This window comes from Pseudonaja textilis, chromosome 3, assembly GCF_049901715.1.
Source record: "Pseudonaja textilis isolate UNSWEBS1 chromosome 3, rPseTex1.2, whole genome shotgun sequence".
Taxonomy (NCBI): domain Eukaryota; kingdom Metazoa; phylum Chordata; class Lepidosauria; order Squamata; family Elapidae; genus Pseudonaja; species Pseudonaja textilis.
In genome coordinates this window covers 135,020,054-135,036,052 of record NC_141992.1, presented here as the reverse complement: position 1 = coordinate 135,036,052, position 15,999 = coordinate 135,020,054, and the positions used below count along the sequence as shown (strand labels likewise).

Genomic DNA, 15,999 nt, shown 5'->3' with positions numbered 1-15,999 from the left:
TTGTGGATCCCATCTGCTGAAGAGTTACATCTGATGGATGCCAGATAATGTTCCTTTTCTGCTGTGGCTTCTGCTATCAGAAGTATCATTCCCCCACCCCCACCCGCAGCAGGAGGTTAGCCTTTCAGAAGGCCCTGAAAACATGGTTCTTTTAGCGACTTTGGGGATCTGATGGGCAACCTGCTTAATGGTTGCCCTATGTTTAAATGGATGCTCTCCCACAATTTCGTTTTTATTTATTTTTAAGTGTTTTAACAGTTGTGGCATTGTTTTTATCCTTTGATTGTACACCTCCCAGAGTTACGCTTAGTGAGATGGGCAGTCATATAAAAGCATTTAATAATTAATTAAATAAATAAAAGTTAGTTTTGCTTTATAATTTTAGCATTGTGTCATTAGAGGCAACACAGGTTAAAAACATTGAATACAAAGGAAAATTAATTAAGATACACCCAACTTTTATACCCCAAGGCTGCTTCCGTTCTAATGGCTATGCCCTCATATTAAAACAAGACATCAGCTCATCCTGAGGTGAAGAAGTCATTAAAAAATTATTCTGCTTCAATTTTCTCCTTTGTTATCCACCTATTCTTTAGTTTCTGTCTTATTCATTTTCTCCTCCTCTTTAATAAATTCCCGGTGGTCCTCTTTTTATTTATTTTTTCTCTCTCCACCTCCATTTCCTGTCTTTTTGTCTTTCCTAACTGCTTAAAATTTCTGCAGCTTAAATAAGTCAGACCACACATTATAATCCCTGTCATTCCAGTCAACCCATATTCTGATGTTTTGGATGTGTATTTGAGAGTTTTTTAAATTGCTGTGATTACAAATTTAAATCTGGCATTTATGCAATTATAAAAGTCCATGTTATATTTGGAAAACGGGGTGCTGACAGCTAAACACAGAATTGTTTGTAAAAACCTTAATGCACATTACATGTATACAAAGTACCAAGGGGAATGCAAGTGGGTGTGGGTTTTTTTGGTATATTAACCTAATTATTATTTATTTATTTTGCCGAATTTACCGAGCCACCAAAGTTGATGAAGTCTCAGGAGTTTACAATTAAAGCCCATTTAGATGGCCAAACCAAAATAAAAATAATGGAAACTAAAAAGAACAAGACGTGATCAGGAAAACATTTCAATAAAAGCAGCGGCCCCTCCCAGGGTGTGGAGGAAGAGCTAGTTCTTCATGAATGACTTTTAAGGAAGATGGGGTTGGGACAATTTGAACTTCTGGAGAAATATTATTTCTGAAGGCAGGTGCCAGGCCAGAAAAGAGATGCTTCTTCAGTCCTATTAGATGATGTTGTGTCAGAACATGCCTATTCTGTCAGAGATTACAGGGCACAATGAGTTAATGGGAGAAAGGTGTTCCCCAGGTAACCTATGCCATTAAAATGACGATGATAAGGCACTATCAGTATCTTAAATTGTCCCCAGAAGTTCACCGGTACCAAATGCATCTTGCACAGCAATCACATGCATATACTGAGGCATTTATAAACTGAGGCCCACAAATTGGCCTTCAAGGGCAGCCCACAAAGCCTGCTTTTCAATAGTCCAAGTGTGAGATGTTTAAGGCATGAGCGATTGTAAAAAGGGAATCCGGGTATAAGAAAGGGTGCAATTGAGATAGCAAATGAATCTGGGCAAAGGTCTTCTGGCCATAACTATTCTCTGCTCTTTAACCAGAAACTAACAACCTAGGACAGGGGTCTTCAAACTTGGCAAGTTTAAAACTTGTGGACTTCAACTCCCAGAATTCCTCCTCCAGTCATGTTAGCTCAGGAATTCTGGGAGTTGAAGTCCACAAGTCTTAAACTTGCCAAGTTTGAAGACCTTTGACCTAGGAAGACCCCCATATTATGTATTGGCTTTGCCTGGGGAAGTACTGCCCCATGCAGAACTCAAAATGGCAGGTCCCTGATGCTAGGAGAGCCAAAACCCTACAGTCACTTTGTTTTGTCAAGGCTGTTAAACCTGCTAGTCTCCATCTCTCCAAACACAGGTCACTTCTGGGTTGATGCACTGCATGTTTCAACCAATGTTCAATATGTTTTTCTACAATCCCTTTAATCTCCATAGTAAACAAAAAAAAAAAAAACAATGTCAGAACAAGTTCATGAGATACTACATTGTTAGGGCAGTGTTAATCTTTCAAATACTAAAAAGAAAGCCCCACATAAATATTAAAATGATGTTCATTTTACCATGGCATCCTCCGTGACTCTTTTCTGCATCGCTCCATTTCACAGCTCTCAAGTTACCTTCCCATGTTGCATTTGGCATGGCACCGGGGACACCTGTGATTCAAAGAGAAGAAAGAGAAAGTCCTTGCAAGTTCTTATCCTTAAAATGCCAGGTAAATTGCAAGGGGTTCTTGCAAGGGGGCCAAGTGATCAGTTGAACTAATGACAAGTGCTGAACAAGTGGTTCTTAGGATTAATCCTTGTACAATGGAGCCTCGGGTCGCAACCATAATCTGTTCCTGGACTCTGGTTGCAACTCGATTTGGTCGTGTCCAGAAGCACGACCGACTGCACATGCACGCAGTCCGGAAAAAAAAAAAAAGGCACCGAAGGGGAAATCAGCACAGAAAGGGAATCTTTCTTCGCTGGTTTTGTTCACCACCCGATTTCTGAATCGTGACTGGATTCAAAAATCAGGTGGATTTTTTGTTCGCCACCCGATTTGGTCGTGAACAGGAGCATTCGTGACCCACTGTACTTAATAATTCTTGTGACATCCCATGTGATTGTGATTTGCAAGCTTCCCTGCTGGCTTCCAACAAGCAAGTCAATGAGGAAGCTGGCAGGAAATCACAAGTCGCAGTCATGTGAAGTCCATACTTAACGACCTTGCTTAACAATGGTCACTGGTACTGCTGGGACTGCCATCGCTGCACAGGGACGGTTGTGTGTTTTTGTTTATTTATGACTATGTCACTTAATGATGAGGTTTCAGGTCCCAATAGCACAATTAAGCAAGAACCATCTGTATTGCTTTTTTTGTATTGTCTGTATTGTCATAATCTGGAATGCAAACGTGGAGAAGCAGTGACCCAGGTGTGCAAGTTTTAAAAGTGTTTACCTCCTTTTCCTATGTACAAATATTTTATGACTGAGGTTCTTATTTGAAGATTCTTTCATCATCTGCTGGGTACCCACTGTATACACTTAATTCCCCATTCTCCCTAATTTATTAATAAACTGAACTTAAATGTTAATAATTTTAAATAGTATAAATGTAATAAATATATGCTTGTAAGTATAGTTTTTTTTAAAAAAAGGAGAGCTTTGGTGAAGGGTGGGGTTTTTCTTTTGCCTTTTGCATATAAAATAATTAATTCTAAAGGACTTCTCTTTCATCAAAAATCAGGACCTTGGAAAGCTCCCAGTTGGCTTGCAGATTGGGACACCACTGATTTTCCAGGTGAGTCTGTAGGGGTCCATCAGGTCATCTGCCCTACGCCCTGAACGTTCACAGATTAAAGCCCACTTACCATTTCAGCCCCACCTCCCTCCAAGCGTTGGCAGCCAGCTGGCAAGAGTTTGCTCCTTGCCTTAAAACCACTTCCATAGGAATGCCAACAATACGCTGGTGACAGTCTGCTTCCCAGCTCAGTTCCTGTCCTCCCTACATGCCCCAATGGTCATCTGGTTCACAAGAATCAATCAAGGGCTAAAGCAGTGGTGGTGTTCTACCGGTTCAGCCCAGTTTGGCCGAATCGGTAGCTCCAACGATAATCTGTGAGCAAACCGGTTTGCACTGACAATCTGCTGCTGGGCCCTCCCACCTACCCTGGCTCCATACTGACTTTTATTTCCTGCTTTTCAACTTCAGCAGCTTCACACGGCACAACCGATTGCTGTGCATCAGCTGTTTTACACACAGGGCTTGCAGCAGAAGGTAGAGTTACAAACACTGCGCGCATGAAGCACATACTCACACCAAACCGGTCGGTAAATTTTTTGAAATCCACCACTGGGCTAAAAGCCAATCCACTGAAGCATACAAGTAACAATACACATGGCAGTCCAAGTACTAATAGTCAGAAAACTGCATTTGTGAATAGGTGCTCAGTAACTTCATAGGTGCTATGCTACCACCAATCCAAAAGGAAAAACCACAATTAGGAAATGAAATGACTAATATTTAAAAATGGTGATTCACTGGGTTGGAGATCGATGTCAATTTAATCCTCAGTATTTAGTAATTTCTACTCAAGAACATTCTTGACCAGCAAGTTTATGCTAAGATATGTTAGTGTGTTAAGATTATTATTATGTCAAACAATTCCAGTGGTAAATAAATACTTACTCTGAATATAAAACTTGGATTACAAGTCCTTTAAAAATGAAAAGTGAAATGCAGGTACAAATGCAATCATAATCATTGTCTTATCTGCCAAAAAACCTGCATGCTTTTAAAGGTGGAAATGTAAATAGTATTAGTTTAAGTGGATACTCCTCCATTTAAAAATATTTAGTCATCCATGAGCAGAGAAAGTATTAGGTTAAACTATACAAATAAGTTGTAAGTTGTCATAATAGGAATCTGAGCCTGTAATGAGAGGGCAAACTTAAAGAAGAAAAAAGAAAAGGAAAATACCAGGGAGAAAAATGCTGCATACATTTTCTTAAAGTTAATTGGAAAAAGAGAAAATTACTAACATCCTCGCTACTCTCAATGGAAATAATTGCCATAGGTACAGTATGTAAAGCCTGTGCTTCCTAAAACTGATATCATTTAAGGATTTTGGGCTTATAAAATGTCCTTGGCTTCTGTGAAATTTAGGACACAAAGAGATATGGGAGGGGGACATTCTAAACCCCTAACAGTATTTGGCTAGGAGGCATGGAAGAAAAAACTGAGTAAGTGGTCTGAGTACCATTCAGATTCTCCCCAGATTCTCTTCAAATGTGTTTACTACATTTGTTAAAGAGAACCGGTTTGGTACAGGGGTTGAGGCATCTGGCCTTAGGCATAAAGCCTTCTTACCTCGGGACAGCTACTCTCTCTTAGCCCTGGGAAAAAAAAAATTCCAAACCACTTCAAAAACCCTCCTTAGGAAAACCGTGTGGCCTAAACCGGGAGTCAACAACTGACTCTAAGCTGCACACTCACACAGACACACATACTTTAAGCACTGTACAAGGAATTAAGCCCCATTGAAAGCATCTATGGAGAAGTAGAAGCAATTCCATGGAGACATGCAAAGATTATTTGCAACACTCGGTTAATATAAATATGGCCTACATACTGCAAAAAAGCAAACTAGCAGCTTTCTTTTAAGTCCAAAATTCTACTTCCTTCCTGAAGCAGGAGCAGATATCCTGTATTTTCCAGAAAATGTTAACAACAACTAGACTTGCCAACTCTGCGGAAAATCACACTGACATGAAACAATAACAAAGGCTGTGACACATTTCATGTAAAACTTTCAGCAATATCAAAGTTACTAGAGAGTTATTTGTTAGTAGAACAATTTAAGATACATCTTACTTGGGAAAATTTTTAGCGGTTGCAACATTATTCCTCAGCACACATTCAACAAGAATGTTGGCTCAAGATCTGGTGGATACTATGGAAATACAGGTAGTACTTGATTTACAACCACAATTAAGCCCCAAATTCATGTTGCTAAGTGATGACCTTTTTCGCCACAGTTGTTAAGTGAATCACTGAAGTTGTTAGGTTAGTAACACGGTTGTTAAGTGAACCTGGCTTCTCCACTGACGTTGCTTGTAAATACCAGTCAGTTGTCAAGTGCCCGAATTTTGATCATGTGACCACAGGGGATGCTGCAAGTCATAAGTGTGAAAAACAGCCATAAGTCTCTTTTTTTTTCAAACTATCACTACATGAACTACATAAGTCAAGGACTACCCATACCAGGTTTCTGGCATAAACAATCAAGGGACATTTACTGAGTAATTATTTGTTAAATATTGCTGCCTACCATAATTATTGGCAGAAATAGTAAGATTGAGAAGATCCTGACACTTTAGTACTTTCCAAAAGGATCCTCCTATCATGAATAACTAGGAAGATGCGTGGATCACTTGAGGAAAGGGTTATGTTGGAGTATACACATACATCCCTCCGCATCAAGTACTTTCTGTAGATGTCACGACAGGCACTCTGACAATGTAATTGTCAGGAAATCTGTCAAGTCCAGAACAAGATCAAGTACTTGTCTAAGGATGCCATGAAGTATCCTAGGACAGGAGTCTCCAACCTTGGGAACTTTAAGCCTGGTGGACTTCAATGCCCAGAATTCTGCAAGCTGGCTGGGGAATTCTGGGAGTTGAAGTCCACCAGGCTTAAAGTTCCCAAGATTGGAGACCCCTGTCCTAGGACCTACTGGAAAATTATGTACCTGGATCTACAACTGCAATTTGTAGAGAGATGTGGGGGAGGGGAGAAACAGAGGCCACTAACAATGGCTATTGTGTGTTCTCATTTGTTATTTGTAAAAATTGTTTCGATAGGGTAGAAGACTTATATAACTTATAGAATCCATCCTTTTCTGATACAACATAAACAAAAGGCATCAGTCAAGAGTCACTCTAAAAATAATATAGTATTTGTCCATGAGAAAAAATTGGATGACTGGTGGTTGAATGTTTGTAATTAAAAAAAAATGTTTACCAAAACGGCAGTAAATTTCTTAGGAAAACTCTGGAGAAGTTATTAATAGCAGAAGTCTTAATAGCATTGCGTGCCTCTGGACATTCTTCACTATGTATTTTTTCTACACAGGGATTGTGTTTAATATTTTTCTGAGATCCTGTGTGGACTCTTTGGTATTTTGTGACATACTGATATCACACAGTAAACACAAACTTAACACAGAAGTGCTTTTTCAAAAGTAAATGGGACTTCCTTCATTTTTCCCCCCTTTGAAAATGTTTTACTTCTTATCCAGAAAGCTTCTTCAGTTCAGTTCAATTCAGAATTGAAGAAGCTTCTTAAGATGAGAAGTGAAATGTTGTCAAAAAGAAAAGAAAAACCCAAGAAAGTTCATTTGCCTTTTGAAAAAAGCACTTTTGGAACAATCATGACCTGGATGGTTGAGAATCTCTTCAGACATTACTATTAAATGTATTTCTTTTTGTGTATTTTATGCATGGTCTCTCCTGCTTTTTCCTCTCAGAGTTGCATGGGGATTCCTGTAATGTAGGGCTGTCAAACTCCCGGCCCATAGGCCAGATGCATCACGTGCTGGCCACGCCCACGCCCAGTTTAGCCAAGGGGGGAAGCCCTGATACATCACGTGACACCACCGTGACAACGGGAGTTTGACACCTCTGCTCTAATGTTAGCTTCACGGTATCAACTCTGAAAATCAGACTGAAACTAACCACAAAGTCATACTATTTTTATTCCACTTTTCCGCTGCAACGAGACACTATAATACTTTTGAAGGTTTACATTAAAAGAAAATGGGCTTCCTCAATCCTAGCTAAATGTTAAGCAGGAGTTGCTTTCTAAATCAGTGCAGAATATATCAGAACAGCAGTGGAACAGATGTATGAAAAATGTTTCAGGGTAAATCCCAGATACTTCTATCCTTTTCCTGCTTTCCCCCCACCCCCACTTTTGACCAAGTTAGGTAGAGTTAAATAATGCAACCATTCTTCAAAACAAATGAAAAAAAAAATCAGATTTAATTCTAGTTAAAAATGAGGTAGAAAACCAAGCAAAAGTGTGTATCTATTTTTTCCAAATAACCTCCCACCTTCCTGAAAATCAATTCATCGATATTATATAGTTCTCTTGAAAACAAACTCTTCCTCATTAGTCCAAATGGTTGAAATTGGGTGATATAAGCATGGGAGAGTGGAAGCTCTTGAGTCTCAGCAAATTACAGGGTTTCCACAAAACAACACCCCCTGAAGCAACTTCCTTTAAAACTCTTGCCCATAAAACCCAATTTTCAAGTATCGGTAGCTCACTTCTCCATGCCTCAGCCTCAGGAGTTTTACTGAAACAATCAACAAGCAAAAGGTTATCATTAAGATTTTTTTTTAACCTTTTCTCTTGCTGCAGAGTTGGCTTTTCATCAAGACCTGTTGAAATGCTATGATGAATGTTCAGTTGCAGAGAAATATCTCGTTGGAACATTTAGTGATGGTAGGAGTCACTTCTCCCTTTGGGCGCTAATTTTACTTTCGCAATCTACGAAATTGCCCAGAGCAGTGAAAAAGAATAAAATAGAAGCGCTGAAGAAGCCTGACTTGTCTGTCCAGCCAACCCAGATCCCAAGAAGAAAGGAAGTTTTGGGGGGTTTTTTAACCAAAAGGTTATCTAAAAGATAGACAGGACACTCTTGTTATTCAATGAAAAGTATCTATGCTTTGCAATATTTCTGCCCTTGAGGTAGCCTCTAGGCAGGCTCCAATTTTATAAAGTTAGTTTCTTGCATGGCTTGGATATAACACAGCAAACGATGGTGGCACACATCAAGACTGGCTTATCTTTAGGCAAAGACAGCTGTCCTGGATTCCAACTTGCATTCCCCATAATTATGAGAGGGATGAGAATATTAGTCAAGCACATCTAAAAAACAGGAGTTCAGAGGAGGAAAAAGGACCGTTGCATGCTGCCATCTGTTCTGACCTAGGCTTCCAAAAGCACGAAAATGACTCCTTGTAAAACCCCTTTTATTTGGTTTAAAGTGAATTCCCCTCTAGCAAAGTCCCAGTCTTTAAAATGATTTCACCATTACAGGCCTTTATCAGGCTTGGAGAGCTGCCAGGCTGTTATCTTCCAAATGCCACTCTGTAGCAGACAATATTTGGCAAGAAGTCATGAACAGATCTTCACCCTAATGAATTGAACTAATTCTCTCCTGCAAACACCCCTTCCCTTTTGGCTCCTCTTTATTCCCTTTGGGAGGGGCCATTCACCATCCACCTGTGGCTTTACTCCCGAATTGACCCTTGTTCCTTAGTTGTTCCCTTCTCCTGGCAGCTCTGTGCATGCACACCCTTGGAACAGGCTCCAGCTGTTCTTCTGCCCCACTGATGTCCGACTCTGAAGGCAGCTGATAACTATCAGATGGCCCTGGCCCCATCTCTGCCTCTGACGCAGAGCACTTGTCACAGCCTTCCCCAGACTCCAGGACTGGCCTATGTTCTTCCCCAACCTCCTCACTGTCTGCTGCCAGCTCTGCTGCCGCCGGTGGGCCACAAAACCATCCTATATTTCTGTATTTAACTAAACATATAACTTTGTTAAATATTTCTCTTGTGTACTGAAACGGGAAAATTTTTTCTTTCATTAGTGTTAGACAGTGTCTATTTAATGAAGACTGCTGCATGCTGGCTGTAACTTCTGGATTCTGATGAAAATAAAGTACAGATAACCCTCAGCTTATAATCACTACTGAGCCCAACATTTCTGCTGCTAAGTGAGACATTTGTTAAGTGAATGTTGCCCCATTTTATGACCATTTTTGCCACAGTTGTTAAGAATCACTGCAGTTAAGTTAGTAAAGAGTTGTTAAGTGGCTTCCCCATTGACTTTGCTTGTCAGAAGGTTGCAAAAGGTGATCATAGGACCCCAAGATACTGACATAAATATGAACCAATTTTGATCATGTGGCTATCAGATGCTGCAATGGTTTAAGTGTGAATAAGTCACTTCTTTCAGTGCCATTGTAACTTCAAATGGTCACTAAATGAACTGTTGTAAGCCGAGGACTACGTGTACCAATACTGTATTTCTTTACATTGTCCTTATATTATCTCTTAGCATCATTTTTTATCAAGCTTTTGATCCGTGAAGCGTGTCATAGCCAAAACATTCATTTCAAACCTATCTTCATGTTCAACTTTTCAATTGCCAAGAGCAATAAATTTTCTACAGACAAATAACAAACCTATGTTGTTATATAAGAGTCCCAGAATAATTTTGACACTATTAATCTTACTAATCTTACACTATTAATCTTACTGAACACTTCTTTTATAAAAGAATATTTCCTTGAAATTCTAGTTTGTCCATTAGTCCAAATGTTTGGAGACCTCTGAGGTGGGAGAACACTAATTTTAAGGGATGAAACTCAGGTAGATTTTTTTTTCCTCCACTTGAAAATAAGACTCTTGTGTGTTGGTCTAATACATATTGGCTCAATTCTACAATCCACTGAGTTTACATACAAAGGCGAGATATTTTTCTTGTTTTAAAATTGAATTCTCAAGCTAAAGGTGACTGATGTATATAACCTCCATTTATTTAACTAACTTTCTTAAACCAGTAGCATTGACTGTATCTTAGGACAAATCAGTAAGCTAAATAAGTATTGGAAGGTGGAAAATTTTATCTTTGTTCCTCTCCCTGTTCATAGTCAAAGTTATTGAGTCACCTCAAGTTTCAGGTGATGAGGCCTCTGAGAAGTCTGCTTCCTTCTTAGCACATCAAGTTTTATCAGACCTGTCTTGCATCTTAAGAGAAAACTGGCTGGACCTGAGCCAAAAAACACCTTTTCATCCACCACCTTATAATGGCCCAGAATCCTTTTCCTACATAGATGTTTTGGCAAAACCCATAAAAAGGCAAGAATTCTAACTGATTAACAGATAGAGTTGGAAGGGACCTTGTAGGTCATCTAGTCCAACCCCCCCCCCTCGACCCAAGCAGGAGACCCTACACCATTTCTGACAAATGGCAGTCTTTAGAAAATAGCTTGACCCCTTCCTCCCTGTGGCAGCCCTTCAAATATTGGAAGACCGCTATCACGTCTCCCCTGGTCCTTCTCTTTACTAGACTAGCCAAGCCCAGTTCCTGCAACCGTTCATTGTATGTTTTAGCCTCCAGTCCCCTAATCATCCTGGCTGCTCTTCTCTGTACTTTTTCTAGAGTCTCAACATCCTTTTTACAATGTGGTGAACAAAACTGGATGCAGTAAATGGTTTATTCTTAATGATTTTCCAAACTGAATGTTGCTTCTTCTGTGCTTATCTTTGAAACCAATGATACTCATTCTAAGTATACTACATTATCCATTTCACTCTTTTTTCCCTAATAATCTCAAACATAGATTTTTATGAGCATTTTCTTTTGCTGTCACACTCTCTGTTAGCTTGATTCAGAGCATCATTACTGTGAATGATTCTGGGTATCAGATTTCCAGATGGCCTCTGATAGCATAAAACAGGTTCACAAAAGGGTGACAATGATGAAAAATGGATTTGACAACATGGTCTATCAAGATAAGCTATAGGAACTAGAAATGTTGACTTTGGACAAAAGAAGAATGAGGAAAGATGGTACACAGGTCATCAGGAAGTATTTTCTATTGCCACAGAAACCAGGATCTGAATGGATGAGTATGAATGCAACTACTGTACCTAGATTTTGTGTCAACATAAGTAAAAACTTCCTGATGGTGAAATCTGTCCAACGGTGAAATAATTTACCTCCATAGATATTGCAGTGGTTTTAAAAAGTCTGGAAAATCACCTGTCCTTTTGACCTCATCCAATAATATGATTTTGAGATTCTTCAACTCCCTTAAAAATTAGTTCACACTGGCAACCACATGAGTAACCTTAAAGTATACCTGAATTAACTGCCTAGTCCTTTGACAGATGCTTTGGAAACTCTGCGGTTTATTTTCCATTGACCTTTAAAAATTGAAATAGGTTTACCAATTCATAGGATTAAGGCTATAATTCATAAGATTAAGGGCATTTTAACAAAGAGGTTTCAAACAAATTCCACTCTAGGCATGTTTTGAAACAAAATATTTCTTGCGATTATTTATTAGGGTGGAATTTGTTACGAAGTAACTAATCATTTGATTTGTGTCCCTATAATTATTTCTTGTTTTTGTTGGGTTCATGGCTGTGAATAAATGGGGAATCTCAGGTGGTTTAGCATTGCTGTCATCAACTAATTACTGCTTCCCATGATGTCAACCCTATGTTCCAGTCATCTGTGACTATTTCAGACCTTGTCATCTGCTAGCCAGCTAAGGTTGGCCTGTTGAAAAGTAAAAGAGTTGGATATTTTTGAACAATGGGCCCAGAAATTAATTTGAGGAATGCCTGTCTTTTTAGAGAGACTGTGTTTAAAAGATGTCATGGAAAAGGAACAAGTTTTACCATGCAAGACTGAAGCTGACCTGGAAGTGGATTTTAAAATGACAGGCTATAAGAATGATACATGCGCGGGGCGTGTGTGTGTGTGTGGGGGGGGGGCTGTCTCGCGCGCATTGCCTTCTGGGTGCTGGCATGCAAGCGCATGCACAAATTTCAGCATGGGAGCCCAAAAAGGTTACCTTTCACTTTTCTAGGGCATTATTTGAAGGGATTAAAGTTCAAGATTGTTAAAAAGCATATAAAATTGGTTGATTTGATCAAGGTCAAAATAGACATACCATTATCTCTGGTAACCCTTAATGAATTTTTGCTGATTAGGACTGAATGGTGCAACTCTAATTATTTGTTTATAGATAAAGGAAGAAGATACCATATATTGTATTTTAAGAGAAGGTGGTAAGCTAGTAAAATTATTTATACTATTTGTGAAGAAAGGGAAAGTCACTTTTTCCCCCTTTACTATCTCTTTTCTCTTTTTCTGCACTTTCTATTTCTGTTTTTTCTCTCTCATTTGCATTGGTTTTTATCTTTTCAATTATCATGTCTAATACAATTACTACATAGAAATGAAAGAGCCAGATCTACCTGGAATCCGATTGAGTGTTACCCAAAAGTGTTCATCGGGGCTGTAAGTGTCTTTGGACCATTGCAGCAAATCAAGGGCCCTTGAGTCATTGAAAAGGAACTCCACAAAAGGCCTAGTGAGAGCAATATAGGCAGACCCAAAGTAGATAGTGAGGTTGTGGGGAGGTGGCGGTTTTAGGATCTCGGTCCTTTTCATGTAGGAAGCTTTCCTGCCTATGTGCTCCTTGTAAACAAATTTGGTCCTTAAAGTTATGGGCGGTGGGGGGAGGACGCCAGGGGTGAGGTTCTTCCCTTTGAACTTCTTCAGGTGCTGGACAATCTCCTTGTTGGTTTTCAGTGGGAAATCTTGCCCACACATGTTGAGGACGTACTTCCACTGGGTGGTGGATCTCAGCAGGTCCTTCATGCAGTTCAAATCAGCCTGAAGCCTGGAGATGCCAGCGTAAACCACAGGCTCGGCTTTGGAGACCAGGAAGGCGTTGGGGAAGCACTCCAGCATTTTCTCCACCTCTTGCTTGTACCTGGCGGGCACCTTCTCATCCACGTGGATGCAGTAGACATTGTGGGGCGCGTAAACCGCCCTGAAGAGCCGCTCGAAGGTGCCCAGCTCTTTGTGGAGGGTGAAGATGTAAGCCAAGGGAAAGGTCGCCTCTTCGGCAGTGACGGATTTGGTCACATAGTGGCTCCCCGACACATAATCTTGGCAGGAGGCGGCTCGCTCCAAGGGCGTCCGGAGATGGTTTCCCCACACGAAGGTTTTCTGCCCCCGAGCCAGAGCCCCACAGACGCGCCGGAGGAAATCGCTCTCCCGGAGCTGAGGCAGCTGGAGTAACCGAGGCGGCGGAGTTTGTTTGGAGACCGGGGGAGGTTGCCCGAGGAACAGGAGCAGCAGCGCCGAGAGACCGCTCAGCACGAAGACGGCGAAAATATACGGAGGCTTCCCAGACCGCATAGTCTCCCGGGGACGGCCACAAGCCCGGAGTAAAAGACGGACCTAAAGCCCGAAGCGACGGCGGCTCCTTCCGCGGACGCCCAAGCGATGCATTCAGCCCACCAAGCTTTTTCTCTTGAGCCGCCGCGCCAAAAGCTCCGAGCGATGCTGCCTTCTTTTTTATTTTTATTATTTCTTTTTGCTCAGCCGGTTGCTAAGCAAAGCGCTCCGGCTGGGCTCAGACCGCGCGACGCCGGGCATCCAAGGCTACTGAACGTCCCTCATAGTAGTAGTAGTAGTAATAGTAGTAGTAGTAGAATAGTAGAATCTCATCTGCGTCTCTTCCAAGGCTGCTCCCTACCCACCGCTCCGGACCCTCGCTCGGCCTCCCTGGAAGATCCGCGACTCAGGCTCGCCCCTGGGGGAAAAAAAAGGAGCTGATTTGCGTATCCAAAAGAGGGCGGGATCGGCTGGGGCCGGGCGCGCCTCGCTTTTCCACAGGGGGCGGAGGCGGGGTCAGCAGGTAGCGCGGTCCCCCGGGCGCCCTCTTGGTGGAGGCTAGACATCGGCTGATTTGAGGCCGTGCGCTGCTGAACCGGGATCTCTCTCGGCTTCCCGCCAGAAGACTTTAAGGCTCGGTTCGTCTCCTTTGGCGGACTAGTTCAAAGAGCGTCTGAATGGGCCCACGAGGGAGATTGACCCTGCCCCGGGGGCGTAGCTAGGCCGGGAAGAAGATGGCGCGTTGTGCTATCCGCTCCTCGCTCCAGACTTATACCAACTTTATGGTCACTTTGAATGGACGCTAAATAAGACGTACGTTAAAATAAAATTGCGTGGCGTACAGCTCTCAAAGGGCCGCCATCTCCAAGATATGCTTTATAAACATGACAAATCAATTAATTAATAAATACAAAACGATGCACATACTCACATGTCCCCAGCTACTTTCTTTGATTCACACCAGTTTACTTGGGTGGGAAAGTAAATTAAGCTGGATGTTAAGGGAAAGGGGAACCAGGTTTATTTGGAAGAAGGTTTGAGGAAGGAGGAAAATGCCATGGAGGGAAGAAAAAAGTAAAAATAAATGCCATATATATAGATATAGACACACACACATACATGTGCTTTTAAAGTTGTAGCGATGTTTCGACAAAGTCATCTTCAGGCTTGTGTCTTCGGCTTTGTGCTTCTTGGAGTAATGTGAGCTTGCAGCTGTTTTTTCTTTTAATTGCCAGTGGGAGTGCGGCTTGACTGGGTGGGGGCTTGGCTGTGTTCTGATTGGGTGGGGGCTTGGCTGTGTTCAGGTTAGTCTTAGTTGCTGGGGGATTTGAGCTGGTGAGCTGTGATCCTGTTGTTTGGCTTCACATTCGTGGTTGTGCCACATCTTCATGGTGGGCGTCAGTTCGCTTCATGTATGGGTCGGAGGGGCTTGAAGTGGGTAGTGGTGCAGCTGCAGTATGGCTTCTGGTCCGAGGTTGTGTCTCATCATCTGTGTGGGTGTGAATCTACTTTCTACGTGGAAGTGTGGTGGTAGCATCTTGTGTGGCCTTCGTGGGTGTGGATCTGGTGCCATTCTTCATGTTAGGCACTCATTTGTTAATGAGGGTGGGTTTCCAAATGGCTGGTAGACGGGAGGTATCATCTCGTTTATTCATGCTGTGTGGGTGTTTTTATATCTCTGTGGCTTCTCTGATTATTCTGTTGTTGAAGTGTTCGGTTTTGGCGATAGTTCTGATATTTTTAAAGTCAATCTCATGTCCTGTGGCTTTGAGGTGCTGGACCAGGGAAGAAGTCAGTTCTTCTTTTTTGATTGAGTTCTTGTGTTCTTGTGAAGATGACGAATGAGATTTCGTCAAAACGTCGCCAAAATACTTCTAATTTTACGTAGGAGAAAACAACAACTGGATCCATATATATATATATATATATATATATATATATATATATATATATATATATATATATATATATATTTGTTTTCATCAGGCTTCTGTATATCATCATCATCTGATGATGATGAATGTTCATGATGGCAGATGAGATTCTGCTGGCTTCGATAGGGCAGATGTATGATGGCAGATGAGATTCTGCTGAACTTGCTACAACTTTAAAAGCACAACTACAATGACGTGGGAAAATACCCAAACAAAGCTGAATGCCATACATGTAAGTACCCGCGAAAACTTAAGAAAACATACACACACACACACACACACATACACATACACAACTATATATACACACAAATATATATATATATATATGTATACATACACACACACACACACATATATATAGATATATAGATATATATACACACACACACACACATATATATACTAAACGTATCCTGAAAAGAACTGAA

The 15,999-nt window shown here is 41.1% G+C and overlaps 1 protein-coding gene across 2 annotated transcripts in view; it reads right to left on the bottom strand.

Annotated features, from left to right (window-relative positions):
• Positions 1-14,052, bottom strand: part of GCNT2 (glucosaminyl (N-acetyl) transferase 2 (I blood group)) — a 37,052-nt gene extending 23,000 nt beyond the window's left edge. The window contains exons 1-2 of one of the 2 annotated variants that reach the window (XM_026715055.2): positions 12,704-14,052; positions 2,216-2,308 (exon numbers count right to left, since the gene is read on the bottom strand). In XM_026715055.2, the coding sequence (XP_026570840.2) occupies positions 2,216-2,308; positions 12,704-13,655 (1,045 nt within the window). In that variant the 5' untranslated portion in view covers positions 13,656-14,052. The remainder of the gene's footprint in view (positions 1-2,215; positions 2,309-12,703) is intronic. The other variant, XM_087930845.1, reaches the window with a different exon arrangement.
• Between the last annotated feature and the right edge of the window lie 1,947 nt (positions 14,053-15,999).